This window comes from Crocodylus siamensis, chromosome 7, assembly GCF_052110815.1.
Source record: "Crocodylus siamensis isolate JL-2025a chromosome 7, ASM5211081v1, whole genome shotgun sequence".
Lineage (NCBI taxonomy): Eukaryota > Metazoa > Chordata > Crocodylia > Crocodylidae > Crocodylus > Crocodylus siamensis.
In genome coordinates, this window is record NC_143401.1 from 57,088,364 (window position 1) to 57,108,186 (window position 19,823).

The 19,823-nt window shown below is 42.3% G+C and overlaps 1 protein-coding gene across 1 annotated transcript; it reads left to right on the forward strand.

Moving 5' to 3' along the window:
- The first annotated feature begins 604 nt into the window (after positions 1–604).
- Positions 605–19,365, forward strand: PPA1 (inorganic pyrophosphatase 1). The gene is made up of 11 exons (XM_090057818.1): positions 605–817; positions 3,199–3,263; positions 8,849–8,902; positions 9,823–9,942; positions 11,889–11,975; positions 12,295–12,421; positions 13,203–13,330; positions 14,991–15,076; positions 15,325–15,394; positions 17,380–17,419; positions 18,981–19,365. The coding sequence occupies exons 1-11, from the start codon at positions 754–756 to the stop codon at positions 19,010–19,012; spliced, it is 873 nt and encodes a 290-aa protein (XP_089913944.1). The 5' UTR covers positions 605–753; the 3' UTR covers positions 19,013–19,365.
- Positions 19,366–19,823: the final 458 nt, after the last annotated feature.

A 19,823-nucleotide genomic window follows, 5' to 3' on the forward strand; every position in this document is an offset into this window, starting at 1 on the left:
AAACGGACCCTGAATGCCGTTCATGGCATGATGTTCACCACCTCCCTGGCTCTAGTAACACCGTGAGCAAGGCTGTCCTGTGCCAGATGTGCTTGGTGTGTAGTGAGTCTGCTAGTACTGTTCCAAACGCTTTCCTAACTTCAACAGATCACTGGCACTGAGTAATAAACCACCCACCCTGCTAACCTCCCTCGGGTTTGTCCTTTTCTAGAGCGGCTGCCGCATCACGCAGGCCCACAAACCCCGCGGCGGCCAGAGGGCGGCAGGGAGCGCGGCTCCCCCGGGCGGGCAGGGTCGGAGCTGTCCCGCAGCTGCCGCTGGCAGCGCGGCCTGCGAGATCTGCTTCCAAGCAGAAGGACAGACGCACCCCGGGCCCGAGGTGCAGCCTTCCCGGGTTCGCCCATTCCTTGAAGCAGCCTCGCAGCGCCTACTCCGCGCCTTACGCCCGCACTTGCCCCCAAATCCTGCCAGCGGAGGCGCGGCAGGAAGGGCCACGTGGGCGCCCGGCAAAAGCCAGATTCGGTGCGCATGCGCGCGCCCGGCGCCTTGACGCATTGAAGGGGAGTGCGCCTGCGCCACGCTACTCCTGGCAGGAGGGAGGTTTTCCTCGCCGCGTTCCGAGCCTGCGTGGTACTGTACTGCGGGCGGGCCTGGAGGGCGGCAGCCCGGCGCCTGCGCAGTGCCCGCCGCGTGGGGAGAGGGTTGTTGGCGTGCGCGCGGCGGAGCGGGAGCAGGAGCAGGGTTGGCAGCATCATGAGCGGCTACAGTGTGGAGCAGCGCGGCGCCGCCAACAGCCTCGACTACCGCCTCTTCTTAAGTGAGTGCGGCCGGCTGCAGAGCAGGGCACGAGACAGCAGCGGCGTCCCCGCCGGGCCTCCTGGCCTCGGATCCAGGACCAGGGTGTGTCGTCCCCATCTAACAAGAGGGGGGCCCCGGCTTGGATTTGAGCGTGTGGCGGGGGCGGCCAGGCGGCTGCCATGGGGGAACTGTAGCAGCCGGGCGGGGCTGGAGGGAGCAGGTGCTGGGTGGGGGGTAAGTGGTGGGACTGGTAGAGGGGAGCTGTGGAGGGGCAAGGGGCATGGGCCAGCTGCTCGATTTTTCCACTTGTTCCCTCTACTGTAACCTCAGCTGCCCCCCAGGCCTCTTGCCCTGCTGCAGCAGTTGTAGAAATGTGTATGGGGGGTGCATACAAATCTAAGACAATCCTCCAATAATCAGGTTCTGTGCGTGGAAGATCGTAACAAACTTATAAATTCTTTATGTATAAAATCTAATTATTGGGGGAGCATCTTAAATTCGGTGTAATCTTGCATTTGGGTAAATATGGTGAGTGAGTGCTGATATTAACAGTAACAATAAAGAGACCGTATTAATAAAATGAGACTTTTGAACTTTGTTCTGTTAGTTTACTGGACTTTTACCAAGTGACTTTTGTGACTTCTGGTGACTTTTATGTTGGCCTTTGCCTAGAGGCTAGCTAATAACATTGTTCCTGTATTGTGAAGCAAGTAGGAGGCATCTGGGGAAAAAGCTGCCCTCCCTGTCCCCTCCCCCCTGTCTATTCCATATAGACTGTTAACAGCAATGCTCTTTCTGTTGCGGCTTAAAGTCCCTACTGTGGACTCCAAACTCAACCTGCAGTAGTGCATGAGACAAAGTGGACGTGACTCCAGAGTAAACTAATATTTTAATCCTCGTCAGTATTCTGTTTACTGATGGTTCTGGCCACAAAGCTTTTAGTAGTAGCCTGTCTTACCTCAAAACCAGATATGATATCATGTAGCAGACAAATAGTCACTTTCACTGAGTATTTTTAGCTTTAAACAAGATACGCAATCATGGGGAACACACAGTGTTGAGAAGATCCTGCCATTCTACCTGCAGAGTAGTCTGGAACTGCCTTCAGAACCTCACCTGCACAACAGGCCTGAACTGAGGGTTGTTGCCATTTTGGAGAACTGCTACTGCAGAGCGAGAGGAAGTAGGAGGGAGTTAGGTCTATTAATCTTGGCTTGTGATCGTGGTTAGTCTTCAATAGGTAGCTCAAACCTATGGAAAGGTATCTTCATAGCTAAAGTACTCTTCTACATCTTAAAAACATTTACTTGCTGGGAGGTCTAGAGCATTTATGGGGAAAAAAGTGAGGAAACTGTCATATTTATACAGAATGTTATACACCTGTACTACCAGCTTCTTTAAGTGTTTGAACAACACATGTGAATTCTGTTTCTTTGTTTTGTTTCACTGCACTGTAGCTGGTGAGAAGCAGGTGTTGTTTGGTAATAACGTTTCTTATTGGACTAACTATGTAGCTGGAAAAGTTAACAAGCTTTCAGGAACAAAGGCTGCTTACAGAGATTAAAAAAAAAAATAACACACTTCATCAGAAGAAGCAGCATGTTACTTTGACCTGGCTTTGCAGCATCTGAAGTTTGGGTGCTTCAGCAGGGCTTTTTGCTGTGTTTAGCTAAAACTGATTCAATCAGCTGTTGGATAAAAGCACCAAAAAAGCTCTACTAAAGCACCTAATCTAGACAGATGTCATGCAAGCTGAGTCCATTCAAGGTACTGCCTCTTCTGGGCTTGCACAGAGCTCAGCATGAGAATGCACTGAGTTTAAAGTAAAGCACAGTTTTTTTAGTCTGGTTTTGTTTTTTAAAGTCTGCAAGCAAGCAGCCAAGATGCTCTTCCATAGGTCTGGTAAAGAAGCACATACTGTCTTGGATAAATACCAGGTAGAACTATTTATTTTTGCTTAACTCCATTATCTAAATAACTATTGTATATTCCATACACTGTTATGGCTACGGCATCACTAAACGCTACTGTAGCTAGTGAGGCAGGAATAGAAGCATAAACAAGTACTTGGAAAAGATGCATTCATTTACTTCCTATGTACATGTACAAAACTTATTTGAAAATGTGCAGCTATTATGGAGACCCTCTGCAAAGAAGTGATTGGGATCTTGAAGTCATCTTGTTTTGTATTGAATGCAATATAGAGTTTTAGACTCCTGGTTGCAGCACTAGTTATAACAGTAGACTGATATATATATTTTTTTTTTAATCTGACACTAACTTCACTGTTACTATGTCAAAATGTTGAACCTAAGCTATGCACTCAACTAACTCCAAAGCCATAGTAAGCTATCTAATGCCAAAGTAGTAATGAATTTCTTCTTTTTTTTCCCTCCCCAGAGAATGATAACGGACAATACATTTCACCATTCCATGACATTCCAATATATGCAGATGCTGGCAAGGTAATGTATATGGCTACATTGAGACCTGCAAACTCTAGTCATTTAGGGTGCCTGTAGACATGCAAGGAGGTTGCTCCGATGCACTGTAATTACAGTGTGTTGGAGCAGACTCAATTAATTGAGTCTACTGGAGCATGCTAATTAGCGTGCTCCAGCAGTCTCTGCATCTCATGTGTCAGCATCCCACCCATTGAAGGTGGGGGCCTTCAACCATAAAGATCACGTGCCTCCCAAGGCCAGAGGAGGTGTGGCAACAGGGAGCCCCTGAAGGTGGCCTCAGCAGCGAGGGGGGATGGTGGTGAGTGATTGGTGACTGCCCACAGATGCAGTTCAGGGTGATGGGGTGGCAAGCAGTGACTGCCCACAGGTGCTACCATTAGCCAAACTCAGGGAGTGCATGTGCACCCCTTACACATTGCCAGTGGCTTTAACTAAAGCTTGTTTGACAAGATGCCGTGGGTGCTTTAATCATGACCTGCTTAAGGCAAGACGCATATAGTTTCTCTTTCCTGGAAGGGCTCAGTGGGGAAGGCATGTGGTCTTGATGTCTGAGTTGAGTGATTACGCAACAGAAGCTGATGGTAGCCGGGTTCTTTGGGTAAATCTGATATTTTTTTTTTATTAGACCAACTCAGATAGTTGGAAAAATTCTTCTTAGCAAGCTCTTAAGGCTGAGGAAGCATCTGCAGGTGGTGTGTGCTCTTCCTGGATGGAATGCATAGTAAAGAAGTCAGAGGCTGGTATAAATGCAAGAAAGCCAGTCAATGAAGATGTAAATTGAAGAGTCAGTGAGTGAGACAGGTTGGGAGTGGGGAGAGAACTGAAGATAGCTGAGCACTTAACAATCTGTGCAGTTTCCATTTGTTTATTGAGCAACCTGACTTCAGTGAACTTTATCCATTCTCTGCAGTGGCAAATAAACACTTGTGTAAATGTAGCTTCAAATTGAATTATAATATGTTTACCCTAGAACAAGTTTGGCATTAGTTTTGGTGTGTGTGTGGAGAAGGGGAAGAGGCACTGTTCTGTTAACAAGCCATTGGCTGATTTTTCTTAAATGCGCAACCAGTTTTGATTGCAGTCTTATGATAATTGTTTTGCTTTATGGACACAGTATATTAAGATCACAGTCTTTGAGTGTTTAATGCAAAATGTGATTCAGAAGTGAGGTTAAAGCCCTGTGTCCTGTAAACTGTCCCTGGTGATCTGAATGCCTCTGTAGTTTCACCAACATCATGTGAGCCACACACAAAACTAAGGCCCTTTTTTTAGTGAGCCACTGTGAACCACAGGTGAAAAAACCCTTAAATGGGTGTGGAGGAAGAGATTTAAGACAGCCAATCTTGTACCATTGTGTGAAAAGGAATTGTATTGGATTCCTTTCCATCCATGTAATGTTTAAATAGTTTGTTCTCTTGGAATAGGATTTTTATCTTGGGGGTGGGGAGAACTGTGTGGGGGGAAATACTAATCCACTGGTTTTGTAAATGTCCTATACAGTCCTTTTCTGCTGGATCTTGATATTCTTGCTGCATTGTCCTTTAGTACTGTGATCAAACAGTTCAGGCTAAATTTTCAGCTGTGTAAAGTTAGCTTTGTGTCAGTCACCCAATACAAATCCATTCTAATGTCAGTATAACCAGCTACTGGAGATCCTCAGGGTGTGTAGGATGACTTTCTGCCCTGTAATGCTAAGTGTGTAATAAGCCCTTAAGGCTGTTAGAGTCTGCTCTGGTTATGTGGCTGCTCTAATTTATGTTTGTGGTCTGGTCAAAAACAAGGGGGTTTTAAGTTGGTCTTGCTGCACCTTTCCTCCTTCCTGCACCTGCACTGAGCATTCCTCAGTGGTGGTTTGGAATCTAGGAATGATACATCTCCAAACAATCTTTCATGTGTGAATTGCTCCCAAGATTTATAGAACTATATTTTGACAGGATTAAAAAAGTCTAGTATTACTGTAGAGATGGAAGTGAAACAATCTGACCTTAAACCACTTCTGCTGCTGTAGTACTTGCTGATGCTCATGGGAGAACCACATAGGTCGGATCATAACAGAATCGAGAGGAAAAATTGATTCTGCATTTCGTAAGGATTTAACAAACCATAAAATCCCGTCAAACTAGGCAATGGCCATACCCAGTACTGATTAGTGAAGATGTTGGATTTAAGTAAGAATTGTTGTCATTTTTTCACTTTTCCCACCCATCATGAGTTAAATGACTCTCATTCCCATTGTACAAAGTAACTTGTATGGCTTAAGTTTACAGAGAGAATCTGTTAATTTAGTGGTGATTTGTATGATAGGATTGAGTGTACACTTAGTAGACTTGCAGACGATACCAAGTTGGGTGGACTTGCAGACACTCTTCCTGAATATATGAAGTGAAAGCCTCCCAACCTCTCTTTGGACTGGTTGTGTTAAACAAACTCCTAATATCTGTTGGTACTTTTCCTCCTTCCTCTATTATATGGTTTGATGGTGAGGTAGTACATACAGGGGGTTATTTTATATCACTATCATTAATTTATGTGCACATAAGAGAAGGAAACAGCTAGAAACAGAAGAAAGATATGGATACAGAGTTCACTGGCTGTCTTTCATTTATTACAGTAAAGACTCTTAGTCAGAATATCTGACTAGTATTTACTTGCACTATTATCATTCTGATGCAGATGGCAGTTTTCCATATACTTGGAGATGGTGTCATACATATAAGGGGAGGATGAGCAGGGGGAAAAAGCCCTCTCATCTGTAGAAAGCAAGATTTCATGTACATGAACCATGTTCTACGTGTAACCACCATGCATCCCAGAACAAATAACAAGCATGATGTGAGGATGTTAGTGTACTAAATGATAAGATGCATTTTGTAAGTTAAGACCACTTGTGAAGCAGTATATGCTAAACTGGGTGAAAAGTAGGGTTTTGCCTATTGTACTAACTTCAAAAGCAAGTATCTGGAAAGTAATGAAATGCAAAAAGGTAGTGCTTCACTGCCTCAGTGTTCATGGAATTGGGTTGAAGATGAACTGGGAAGTGTATTCATGGAAAGGTGACTAGCTGCTTCCGGGCTGGGTACATTTCCCATGATAGTCAAGCTTGGATAAGCACTTGGCACACTGCCAGCATGTCTGTGGGGTGAGAAGTTGTTAGTGATGCATATTGTAGGGTCTAAACTATGCAGTAAAGTGCTGATCATATTGGACTATTTTCTCTCTCTATTGCAGGAATACTTCTCCAGGGAACTTTCCTGGTCACTATGCAGGTCAAGTAACAGCTCAGTTAGGGAGCCCAGCTTAGGGCAAAAGGTTAAAGTACCGTCTACTCACTTAAGAGTCTTGTGCTTTTAATCCTGGTATTTAAGATCTTGGAAGGATTATAGTGTGTCCCTCAGTCTAGGGTCTGAGAGACCCTGACCTTGTCTGGACCAGGATTCCTGCTCTCATAGCAGTTAATGTGGCCTTGCAGTATGTTGGTATATTAATTGTGTATCCTACATGATAGCAAACTTTCCCACTTTCTTCCCAAATATCAGTGGTTTTTGTTAAGCAAGCAAGCTTTCAGAAACTGTCTACCTTCAAGGGAAGACAGTTGCATACTCCAGTTCCCTTTTGCACCAAGCAAGCTTTTAATTCTGTCCACATAAACACTGAGCAGCTGCATTTTTGCCTTGCTCTGATTAATGTAATTTCCCCATCAGCAGATCTAATCCTTCTCTTCTGCCTGTTCTTGTATTGTTCTGCTACTAATGAAGCACCAGGAACTTACAGAGAGCCTCAGTAGCAAATTCCCACTGCTGGAGGGCTTGAACAAAGTCTGTATGGTAACTGCTGTGTTAACGCAGTTAACTGACTCTGACATATACCAGTATAAGTCCCTTTCACCTGTATAATTTTTTTCCTGAACTGTTAGTGCTGCTTGTCTGAGGGCTTAGAAGGATTGCTGGATGCTATGCAGCCAGAAGCTCCAGGTGCTCAAGTTTTTACTTAACTTTTTGTCAGTCTTATTTTTAGGGGAGAGAGCCTCTAGAGGGAGAGGGACTCCAGTGTCAGTACAGTTTACATCAATGGGAGTCATCAGATCCCACCTGTAGTTTCAGTACTTGAGGAGACAGTTGTTAATCACTCATACTACTTGTGTGTGCTCTAATGAACGTGTTCTTTCTATATAGGAAACTGCCTTACAGACAAAAATACAGGGTATCTTTCTACTATTTGGGCTATCTTAAACTAGATCCCTTAGTACTGGGGTTTTGGTGCATCAAGAACACCATATAAATATCTGGCTCTTAATTGGATGATTTTAGTTTTTTGAAGTTTAAATGCTCTTATTAAATATTCAGGTTTTAATTAATCTGTATAGTTATTGGGACAATTATATAAATGAACCATTCTGATATCTTCAGGTGTCTAAACTAATTCTTTCTTGTTAGTGCTAAACAAATTGATGTCTATCATGAGATACTAGTTGCTATGTATAAACCTTTAAACTAAAAAGCATTTCAGGATCTGCCAGAGGCATGGGTAATTTTTAAGGAAAGATTCTTGTTCCACCAGTTATGTAAAAACCATTGTCAGGCTATAAAATCCCTTAAAAGAGTAGTTATGAATGAAGGAATTATTCTAGTGTAGGTATTGTCTTGGAAATCTCCAGGCTGTGGGGTTTTATCAAACTTCTACAGAACATAGCAAAAAGTTATAGCCTTTCAAACAAACTCATCTGTGTGGGAGCTCGATGCCGAATTATATAGGACTGAATTAAGCACAGGCTCAGACCTGTTCAATTTAAAACTTTATTGTTTCACAAAGTCATAAACTAAAGGAGGTCTGTTGGTTCACAAGGTTCCCAAATCAAGCCCTTGCTCTCTAACCCGGAGGCTATGTGCGGCTGCCTGATTCAGTAGTCCCAGAACTGGTCAACAGCTCATTTAAAAGGAGTCCCTTATCTTTTTTTAGGCAAAAGATACAAAACTGTCCCCATGGTGGAAGTGAGGCATCTAACATAACTTTACTATTAGTTATATATGATAACACTTATACATATGGATTTTCTAATTCTTACTTCTATTGGTTATTTAGTTAACTTATCTATATTATAATATCAGGTGATACGCTTTGTATTATAATCATTACACTTCTTATGTTAGTCCTTAATGACCTTTATATTTCTTATGCTAATTTTCTATAACCTAAATACATTATTCATCTATATGTTTTGCTGGGTTTTGCAGGGTTAAAATGTCAAAACTGACATAATATGCGGTTGTTTTTTCGTCACTGCAGTTTAGCCATGCAGTTTCCTATTCTTAACAATGTAAGCGGCATGTCTGCTATTTTTATCATTTGTTTAAAGGTCAGAAGTTCAGTATTTTCATCTAAGGGTCAGAAAGTGATTACCAGAATGTCAGTCGCTGACTCCTCAACCTCCTTGAAGCATTCTGGGAGTTTTAGTGCATTTTTTTAAATGCTAGGCCTTGCTTAGCATAAGCACTCTCTCACAATCTGCAGTGAACTAGTTACAAGTCTTTTTAGTATATAGGGTTTACTTATCATTCTGGACTTACTGATCTGTTTTTTGCCTTCAGAATTTGTTCAACATGGTTGTGGAAGTACCTCGATGGACGAATGCAAAGATGGAGGTAATTAGACTACTTTTTTTTTCCTTTAAAGTGAAATTCAGCAAAGAATTGGGAAGTCTCATTGCTTCAGTGATCTTTTAGATTTATGTTGTTAAACACTCTAGATTCTAAAACCTAGAAATGTAAGTTATAAATCTAGAATTATCACAAGCTTTACTGATAACGGAGTAAGCAAATATCATGGAAATTAAAGCTCCGTAAGCAGACAGGACTGGCCCAATAACTGTGGCAGACTGCCAGTTAATCCCAGTGCGTGGGCAGTTCTTAATTTTTTTGAATGTTGGAATGATGCGCTGAATGAGCCTAGGTTACTCCTGGGGGTGCAGCTATGTTCCATCACCAAGATCTTGGATGGAGCTGTGATCCCCTTGCCTCAGCCTCTGACATCCCTTGTAAGAGGATTTTCTGGGAAAGGGATTAACTTCCACCTACCTGCTAGGTTGTTGGAATTGCTACAGGCACATTTAGATGTAAGGAAGAACCAGTACTGTAATGCCTCGTGAGAAGGGCAGGTGTTCGGGGAGTAGTCTCCCCTATGGTTCCTGACTAGTTCCCACAAAGTATGAGAGCCACAATTCACAGACTGCATCTGAATCTGCAACTAAAGTCTTGTCATAGAGTACCAAGACAGTTTGTATTAAGCAACTTCAAGAGGCAAAAGTGATCTATTGTGGAAAATACTTATCTTGTACTAGGGAACCCAAGCCACTAATGAAGTCTTAAGCCATGTTTTGGCATCTGCCTATGGCCAGACTTGGAAGGGCACTAAGAACCCAGTTGATCCGACTGACCTCAGTGAGAGTTGCTCCGTCTTCAGCAGCCATTAATAAATAGATGGTTTCTTAGGTCCTGCTGTCTTCTGAAAATCTTCACCTAGTTCAATAAAAATACTTGCATGCAACTCTTGCCTCTTTTTTTAGATTGCAACAAAGGATCCTTTAAACCCAATTAAACAAGATGTGAAGAAAGGGAAGCTGCGTTATGTTGCTAACGTATTTCCCTACAAGGGATATATCTGGAACTATGGTGCAGTCCCGCAGGTATTGTAATGTACATGTATGGTTTGGAATTTTTCTTAGTGGTGAGGAGGAGCTAGGTATTCATCAACCACCATTTGGAATGTATTTATGTAATGTCTAAATGCTACCAAATGAATAAGATACCTTTAAGAAACGCATGGATGCTCATCTTACTGGGGTGATGTGACCCCACCTGACTTCTGCCCCTTGGGCAGGGGGCTGGACCTGATAATCTCACAAGGTCCCTTCTAGCCCTAACATCTATGAAGATCTTCTAAAGCAGAGGTCAACAATCTGTGGCCTGTGGGCCAGATTTAGCCTGCAGAGCTGGGGGGATTCTTTGAGAGGGCTTTACCAACATGGCAACTGCATGGTAGGGAGTAGTAGTGGCACAGGGGAGAGGGATTGCAGTGGTACAGGGATCAGGTTGGAAGCATTAAAGCGGCCTCCACTCCAAAACATTGCCAAGTAGGTACATCTAGGGAGGTGATATTTCCCCTCTATGCAGCATTGGTCAGGCTGCAGCTGAAGTACTGCATCCAGTTTTGGGCACCACACTTCAGGAGGGATGTGGATGGCCTGGAGAGAGTTCAGAGGACGGTCACTAGTCTGATTAAAAGCATGCAGAGAAAACCCTATGTGGACTGATTGGGAGACCTGAACCTCTTCAGCCTTCACAAGAGGAGGCTGAAAGGTGATCTTATGGCCGCCTACAAACTTATCAGGGAGGCCAGAAAGAAATAGGGGATGCAGTGTTTACCAGGGAACCTGTTGAAGTAACTAGAAATAATGGCCACAAACTGGAAGAGAACAAATTCAGATTGGACATCAGGAAAAAATTTACAATGAGAGTTGCCAAAATATGGTATAAACTTCCAAGGGAGGTGGTGCTGTCCCCTTCCTTGGAGGTATTTAAAAGGAGATTGGACAGACACCTGGCGGGTCATCAGACCCCAGCACTTACTCCTGCCCAGGGCAGGGAGTTGGACTTGATGATCTAATAGGTCCCTACTGACCCTACATCTATGAACCCCATACTGTAGATCCATTCAGACTGTAGTTGCAGTAGCTAATGAGGAATTTTTAGATGCAGCACAGATGATTACCAATAGAAATCTCAAGAGAGAAGTAGGTATGCAGTTTACAGTGTAAACAGGCTTATGCAACTCCTACAACAAAAGAAACATCTAGAAACTAGACTTGATATTTGGCCTCTAGGATGAATTTAGAGTTTAGAAGGGATACCCCACCCTAAAAGTGGTTCAAGCACCTACATTGAACACCTTCAAGAGCAAATTGGATGCTTATCTTGCTGGGATCCTATGACCCCAGCTGACTTCCTTCCCTTTGGGTGGGAGGCTGGACTCGATGATCTTCCAAGGTCCCTTCCAGCTCTAATGTCTATGAAATCTATGAAAAGAGGAACTATGCCTTCTAGCTAACCAAGTAACCTACTTAAAGGCAGCAGTATGCTATGTATCATGGGTTTCTCTGAGTTGTGTCTGGCTATTGCTGTAAATTCAGAAGCCTTTTACACTCTGAAGGAGGGATTGAGGACAGAGGTTATGCTGGCTGTCAGCCAAAAAAAATAAGCATTCTGTATTAAAGCTAATTTTCTGTACCCTTTCTCTATCCAAGAGGAAATTATGAAAGGAGTCCAAAAAAGGGGCGGGGGAGGGAGTGTGAAGAAAGGGACCAGAGAGAGAAAGTGGATGTAGGAATGTGGTTTTCTGAACCCAGAGTCCTTAATTTACAGAAACTGGTTAAATATAAGAGGAAGCATATGTAGCTACCACTTCAGCAGCACCAAAACTGACTCTTCTCACTGAAGTCCAATAGGTGCAGCAGTCCATCTTAAGTAAGCCTCTTCACAAGATTATTGCTTCTTGCCTGAATTAAACCTTGAACCATCCATTCACTAAATTTTCTTTTGGGGGATGGGGTTATGGCTCTCTCTTGCCTTGTAGACATGGGAGGATCCAGGTCATAAAGATGAAAATACTGGCTGTTGTGGAGATAATGATCCAATTGATGTGTGTGAAATTGGAAGTAAGGTAACTGCATAATATTTATCTCTTTTAGAACTGTAATCATAACGATCTGACCTCAAAGACTGCTGTATTTCTGTCTTTAATGCTTCAGTTAATGATTGGATACCAAAATGTGTTATCTTAAACACTAACTTGAATTGTATGAATCTGTGAATTAAGCTAATGGTCACCAGGTAGTGTGGCTTTGAATCATTGATAAGATGGAACTAATCTCTTTAGTGTTGTATCCCCTTACCCTATTTTAGGGTGTTTAACTATTGATTTGTGAGTTCTTTTTGGCCATCTCTGAGCACCTTGGTGCACATAACTGATAATGTCATAGGTATGCTCAAGAGGAGAAGTAATCAGTGTGAAAGTCCTGGGTACACTTGCGCTTATTGATGAGGGGGAGACAGACTGGAAAATAATCGCAATCAATGTTGAAGATCCTGAAGCAGCCAAGTATAATAGTAAGTATAACAGGAGGGAACAGATACATATTTTGTTGGGGTTTCTTTGGTATTGTGGGGTGTACCTCCCCCCCCCTCCCCCCCCCCTTCTTCTGCTTGAGTATCTTCAAGAGCATTATCCTTTAGGCTGGAAAAATCTGCATTTAAAATCCATAGGTAAAAAATGTGGCAATCTACTTCGAGGTGGCCTTTGCAGAGTAAGTTGAGCACATCCCTTCCTTGATTTTTCATGTACTCCAGGATCAGCATATCCCTAGAAATGGATGGTGCTGACCAGACCAGTTAGAGGTTGCTTTGCTTTAGCATAGTGCTATAGTTGTCCTTGCACAGCCACAACCTGAGAGGAGGGAAAAGATGGTAACTGTTTCCTCCACTAGTGAATTGCATGCCTGAAATTCATAAACTTTTGCTGGCACAAGGCACAGTTTTCACTTTCTTCCTGAGCACTCTCGTTAAGGAATGTTCTGTCAGTTGCTGGACATTCAGAGTCCAAGCTTGTGTCTCTTGAATTTTCCTCTCAACTGGAAAAGAGAGATAATGAGTCTTGTCAGTATTCCTGAGCTTATTTAGGAGAGTCAGATGACTTTTCATGATGGCTAAGCATAACACTAAAAAGGAAATGCTGCAGGTAGCCTAAAATTTTTCTTATTGCACTATAGTAAACCTGCGAAAAGTTGATTTTATCTTCACATCCACTAGATAAATGGACAAAATAATTGCCTGTAGCACTTTTAGATGGTCCCTATTTATGTGATTTATATGAGGGTGTTTATTTTGTTAGATATTGATGATGTCAGAAGGATGAAACCTGGATACCTAGAAGCTACTATAGACTGGTTTAGAAGGTACAAGGTACCTGATGGAAAGCCAGAAAACCAGTTTGCATTCAATGAAGAATTTAAAGACAAGGTAAATGCCTCATCTGTAAGGCACATTCTGATTGTTCATCACAGTGGAGCTTGATGAGGATGTATAGGTGGTTGCCGGGAAGTATTATATACTTAAATGAAATTGGATAAGAGAGTTAATGGTTTTTCTTTTCATTCACAGGGCTGGACATTACTCATTGTATTCTTTTCCCGCTACTCTAACAACAGGCCTTGTTTCTCCTAGCGTGAATTTGTATGTTGACAAAATAGGAATCAAAAGCTCAAAGGCAGTGCAATTGCTTATCGTTACACAGCTGTTGGAACTGGATTAGGTGTATCCACCCCCCACTTTGCCTTTGCCACCTACATGGGTCTTTTCAGTATTGGGAGTCTCTGGCATAGATTCAGCATAGTAAATCCCAGGCTTCTAGCAGTGACTGTCTTGCACCATAACTAGAACACAGGGGTGTATAATTTGGTTTCTCTCTGTCCTGCCAGCCCTTTCCTTCCCCTCTTCTGTGCCATGCTCTTGTGCCAGTAGAGCCTGTTGGAAAAGGAAGTAATATAAAGAATGCTTAAGGCTACTATAATTTATGCCTGGGAATCTGACTTGCACCCAGCCAACTCATTATGACTTAAGTTTTGTCACCTTTGTGTGCACTTCTTCCCTTTAGACTTTGTGTTGTGCTAACTGGCAGTAATCAAGCAGCTGACCTTAGCTCTTACTGGTTACTGGAACTTTGTTATTCCTGTGTCTCAAGCTGCCTGTTGACTTGCTTGAGGTAAAGATTTTGTCTAGGCATCATTCCTTCATTTTCACTTATTTCCTACATCAGTAAAATGTTAAATATATATTTTTTAACCATAGTCACGCCATGTTTCATCTGGCTTTGACTGTAATCTCATCACACTACTAGTACTCCTTTTATGGATCTCTTGTTACTGAAGGGCTTCTGTGTATTAGACTGATGCTTAAAAGAGGAAAGAAAAACCTTGAATTCAGGTATTTTGAGTGTCAAGTTTCTTTAAACACAAAAGTGCTTAAAGCAACTTTGGCTTAACTGGTAATTTCCTTTGCTTTAGGTTTAAACACTTTTTAACATTAGTCTCTAAAATTTAACAGGTGATTAGCTCTTCTATCCTGTTCTCTAGCCCTTTAGGCTTTTAGACCACTCTTGTATAAAGATTTATCATGGCTGTTGGGGAAAAAATCAAGATTAAGTTAGAATCGACCAACACATGTTGGCAAACTTCGACCTCCCCCCTACCTAGGAAACTGAGGGGAGAGGAAAGATAGATTTGTGTTCTAAGAGTCCTAGTCTGAGATTTGAAAGATCTGGATTCAGTTTTTTAGCCACATTACAAGTTACTTACCTAAGTTTACATGGTATGTCCCCATCTTTAAAATAGACAAGACAGTTGCATAATCCTTCAGTTTTATAAATTGCTTGGAGCAAGCACAGTTAATGACTAGGGGTTTGTTTGTTTCTTTACAGTAACCAGCACTGTATCACCCTAATCTTCCTAAAAACTCTAGTTGCCTCTCTAATACTGACAGAAGACAAAAATACTGTGGGGAGGGGAACCCCACCCCTTTTTTTTAAATATCTTCAAAAAGATCTACTTGTAAATCTGTCTGACTCTGATTTAATTTTTTTTTCTTTTATGTGTAATGTGAAAATTTTACTTTTAAATCCTAGGATTTTGCAATTAAGGTAATCCAAAGCACTCATGAATACTGGAAAGCTCTAGTAACTAAAAAAACAGATGGAGGAGAAATCAACTGGTAGGTTACTACTGCTGTGTTACAGACTTTTTTAAGTTTAAGGTAATGATGGTAAAATTTGCCTTCACAACTGTAGAACTTTGTATTACTCTTTTACAGATAAATCAAAACTGTGATGAAAGCATTGGGTGTGGGGTGTTTTTCTTTTTAAATTTAGCAACATTTATATTGTTTCTTAATTTTTCCATTGACCAATACATTTGGGACAAAATGTGTTTTAACATTGTTGAAACTGACCTCTCTTCTAGTACAAATACAACCGTGTCAGACAGTCCTTTCTGTTGTACCCAAGAATGTGCAAAAGCTACTGTAGAAGTGGTGAGTACAAGTTGAGCTGGATGTCTAACACTGCTTCAGTGACATTAAAGAGAAAATGAAAATGCCTTGGGTTGGGTGGTGGCTGAAGAAACTGTTTTGCTATTAGGAACAGCCCATTAAACTTCCTGAAGTTATTCTGGATGACTAATCTGAGCACGAACTTGCTGTATAAAAATCTGTACACAGAAACACAAGTACTGTTTGCCCTTCTAATTTCAGAGTCATTTTTGCCTTGTTAATCTTTCAGAAGAGATTCCATTCCTTAGCTGACTGAAACTCTTAAGGATCTCTCTTTAAAATTGACATGATAAGCACTTTTGGAGACATTGGAGATGGAACCACTGCCAAAAAGCATACTTCTGATGCCTGAAGTGCCTCATGTCAAATGTATTGTTTGGCATTTCTAATTTGCTCTGTTAATCCAAGCTTTTAAGCAAGGGAGGAATCCTAGTCCTGAAGTTTCACTGAGACATCCTAAGTCTGTGAAGTAACATGCTATCCAGGAACTTCTGTTAAAGTGGTACTAAAGGTGGGTGCATCTACACATGCATATTAATGTGCAGCAATAAACTTTGGGGCGTATTGCATCAGAGTTCATTGCTCACGGGTGCTGTGTTTATACACGTGCCTGGGACCACAGCATGTTGAGCCAAATCAGAGCAGCCATGGTTGGCAGGGGGACCAGTGGGTTAGCCTGCCAGCCTGGGGCTGCTCTGACCTGGTTCAGTGTGCTGCAGAGAGGCTGGCTGGGGCATGAGGGTACTCCATTGCAGGGCTAGCCACCAGGCAGCCCCATCAGTGTCTACATGTGCATTGCTGCATATGGAAAAAACCCTGCCACAGGGTGGTACTTATATTTACAAGTACTAACCTGCTATGGAATTTATTAGTTTCCTGTGGCCTAATAGGGCCACATGTGTAGATGCTGAGACATTTACTGTGGAGCTAATTAGGCAACTCTGCAGTAAGCATCTTGCATAAACATGCCTGGTGTGTAGGAACAACCTCAAGGGCATGGGCAAATGTACACTTACAGTGATTTTTAAAGGAGAAGAGAAGCTGGTGCTGTACAGCGTGCAGTAGATTTTACACTGTAACAGTTACAGTGGCACAAAATGGGAGTGATATAAATGTAAACTAAACTGTTCCAACTTTAACCTTGCTTCATACAGGATTAAAGTTGAAGCGGTGTTCCTACATTGGTATTGCACCCTGTTCCTGCACCTGTAACTGTTACAAGGTACCAGCTGCTGTGCAGTCCCCTCCTATTATGAAACGGTTCCAAATGTACCTTTGTCCTTATCTGAAGAGAGATAATCTTTCCACAAGTTTGGAGTGGAAGCATAAGCCATTATAAATGCAAAGAAAGGTTTACAACATTTCTAAAAACCAGAAGTTGTTACAAGTGTGAATTGCCTGGAATAGTGTGAGAGAAGCATTTTTTATTAGAATCTGAATTGGAGATGTCACCAGCTAGAATACCTTTTTGTCTTGCCTTTAACCGAGTAAGTAGAAAACTCTCATGAGTATTGAGCCTTGAACCCAACACTCATTTTAAGGGTCTATTCCAACACACAGAGGTTGTTGTTTTTTTTCCTAAGCTACAGAAAAAGAAAACAGCATACACACTAGCATGGTAATGATGCCTCTTGAGAACACAACTTAACCAAAGTATAGGGGGAAATGAATCACTTTTTCACACAGCTAAGCCTTTGTCTTGCATGGAGCTAGTTCTATTGCTTTAACTGGAATTTGAAGTACAGACTACCAAAGGTTCACAGTGTTTAACAAAGTAAGAACAGAAGAGAAAAAAAGAACAGTATTGGCTGGTGTGGATCCCTTCACAGTTAATGAACTTGGATTTTAAAGTTTGTTTCATAAAGTAATTGCTTTTGTGTTCTTAAACTACTGGTCTCAGATCTTAATGCAGTCTGAACCGTAATACCTTCCATAAGTGACACCCCTGAACACAATTGTCATTACAGGTACCACCTTGCGGAGTTGCCAACCCAATACCACCTGAAGGTAAGGTTTGAGATGCCCATCTCATTCTGAATCCAATTTGACAGTTCCTTTAGGCAGTTGTAAGTAGGAAAATAATATGGACTTGATAGCAGAGCTGAACATTAAATATGGTGCTAAACTGAAGCCAAAGCAAGTTTATGCTTATTAGAACTCAAGGCCTTGTTTATAGCTACGCTTTGTCTAGGACCAGGGAGTCTTAAATATTTCAGTTAGGGCACCCCTCCAAATTTTTTTAAATTTAACCAAATTTCTCAACCCCTGGTTGAGAGACACTACCATTGTACTGCCTCTGCTTATCTCAGTGGTTCTTAGCCAGGGTGTTCCTGCCTGTGTTAGTGTTTTCTGATAAACATAAGGCAGACAGAACCAGAAACATAAGTTTTGGACCTTGGGGAAAAACCCTGCTCCTGTGATAGGGTGGGGTGGGGGAAGGATGGGGTGGTCTTAACTGGGTGTGGGGACACCCTAGGCAGATTCTTCTGCCGGGCTGTGTAAAGAGCTGCTCTAGCTTGGCCTGACCCCCTCCAGCAGAGCGGTGTAAAGGCTGCTCCACAGCACAGCCTCACTTTTCTGGCTGGGCAATGGAAAGGGCTGCAGCCAGAGCACTCTTGCCATAGCCCTTCCCAGTCTAACTCTGCATGCTTCCCCCAGGAACAGGGGTGTGGGATAGTCCCATCTCCCCATAGTGCCTGTTTCTAGGAGGAGCATATGGACTGGGAACAGATGCAGGAAGAATGCAGGTTCCAGCTACAGCCCCCCTCATTGAGGACTACTGATCTTGGACATCTGAATAGCTGTCCCCCTGCCTTGAACTCCTAATTGGTACATGCGCTGGTGCTGTGAAAATGAAAAATGGAATGTCACAGCTCTATTTAGAAGCAAAGGAAATGTCTGCTTTAGCAGGTTTCTTGAGCTTTGGGAGAAGCTCTGAAGGGAGCTGATGGTAGCAGAACACTCCTTTCCTTTAATCAAAACTGATGTAGGGGAAGGCTTTTAGTAGCAGTGTACCTAATACCAGTACCAAAGTAAAATGCAAGTCAGCTAAAGAAGTGAAGCTAGGCCAAGGAAGTGAAAGAAAGAAGGAAGTAGTAAATATGACAGTTAATCAGAAAAGCATTACTCCTCTCTCTAGAGAGCTTCTAATGCTTTTTTTTCCAATTGTTGCCTGCTCTGTTTGTTTAAAATATTTGTTTAATTTTGAGCATGCTTGGACATGTATCTTCATAAAGAATATTCAGTTACTAGTTTATAAATGGGTTCAGGGACTAATGCCCGTCTGTCTGTGGGCTGCTGCTATGCCATGCCACACCAGAAGAGGAAGGCCTGTTCAGTGCTGCGTGGGGGTCGTGTCATGCAGCTTCTTGCCAACATAGTGTGCACTTTGGTGGGGATGCAACCCCATGGAAATCAGATATTAGAGAGCACAGCTGTAAGAAATTCATTCCTAGTAGCCACCTTGGTGTAGTAGCTTCTGTAACACTGAGGTATTATGCAAGTGTGCAGCTCAACTTGACTCCAATGCGTAGTAATGATGTGTGTTCTCTCTCTCTCTCTCTCATAGTGGACAAATGGTTCTATTACCAGAGAAACTAAGACCCAAAGATGAATCTTAAAATGACTGCACTCTTCCATCAGAAATCATGCCTGCAAAAATAGATGAGCAGTAGTTTCATGTTCCATGGTGGGGGGAAGGTCTTACATATGTAACTTATTCTAATTGCATATCTGTCAATGATGCAGCTTGATCGTGATGTACCAAGGTCATAAAGTGACGGAAAGGAATTATTTGTCTGGAGGGGAGGGGGAACCTAGCTAGGCAGAGTCTTAAAATAGCCTTGTACATCAAACAGTAGCTGTTTCTGTGCACAGGTGTGTCTAAATGGGTGTAGAAATACTTGATGTATGTTTACTCTGTTAGTAAAGAATAAAATAATGTTGCTCAGAAACATTCTGTGGATTCCAGCCTCCTTTTTTAGCCTCTCTTCTGCCATCCATACACAATGCCAGTCTAAATTGTGTAAGCCTTAAACAAACTTCTCAAGAGGAGCCAAAAGCTGTGTTTGCCTTGTGATTCACTGCACCTTTTCACAGGAGGGATTGTGGTATTTTCAGTCAGTGATTGAAAAGTCATTGTAATTCTGCTTGGAGAAGTGCTTAGGCCTGGAGAAACGTGCATGGATGGCAGCAGGCCTGGTTTGTGTGACAGGCAGTTGATTAAGAAGCTCTAGCACACTAACTAGAGTCAAAATGCAGAAAGGTTTTGCTTGAATAATGCTGCAGCTTGCAGAAATTCACCAACCCTTCTTGCAAGTGCTCTAAATAAAGCAATTGCCAAAAATCTTGCCCATGAACTACACAGCCTGCCTGGTGTTGGTCAGCTTTTGACAGGGGTGCTTTGCACTGC

What these genes read in the sequence shown, in the direction of transcription:
- PPA1 (XM_090057818.1), top strand. Translation starts at nt 754, where the DNA reads ATGAGCGGCTACAGTGTGGAGCAGCGCGGCGCCGCCAACAGCCTCGAC. An exon ending in CGACTACCGCCTCTTCTTAA is followed by an intron (nt 818 to 3,198) that starts GTGAGTGCGGCC and finishes TTCCCTCCCCAG; the next exon opens with AGAATGATAACGGACAATAC. An exon ending in CAAAAGCTACTGTAGAAGTG is followed by an intron (nt 15,395 to 17,379) that starts GTGAGTACAAGT and finishes TTGTCATTACAG; the next exon opens with GTACCACCTTGCGGAGTTGC.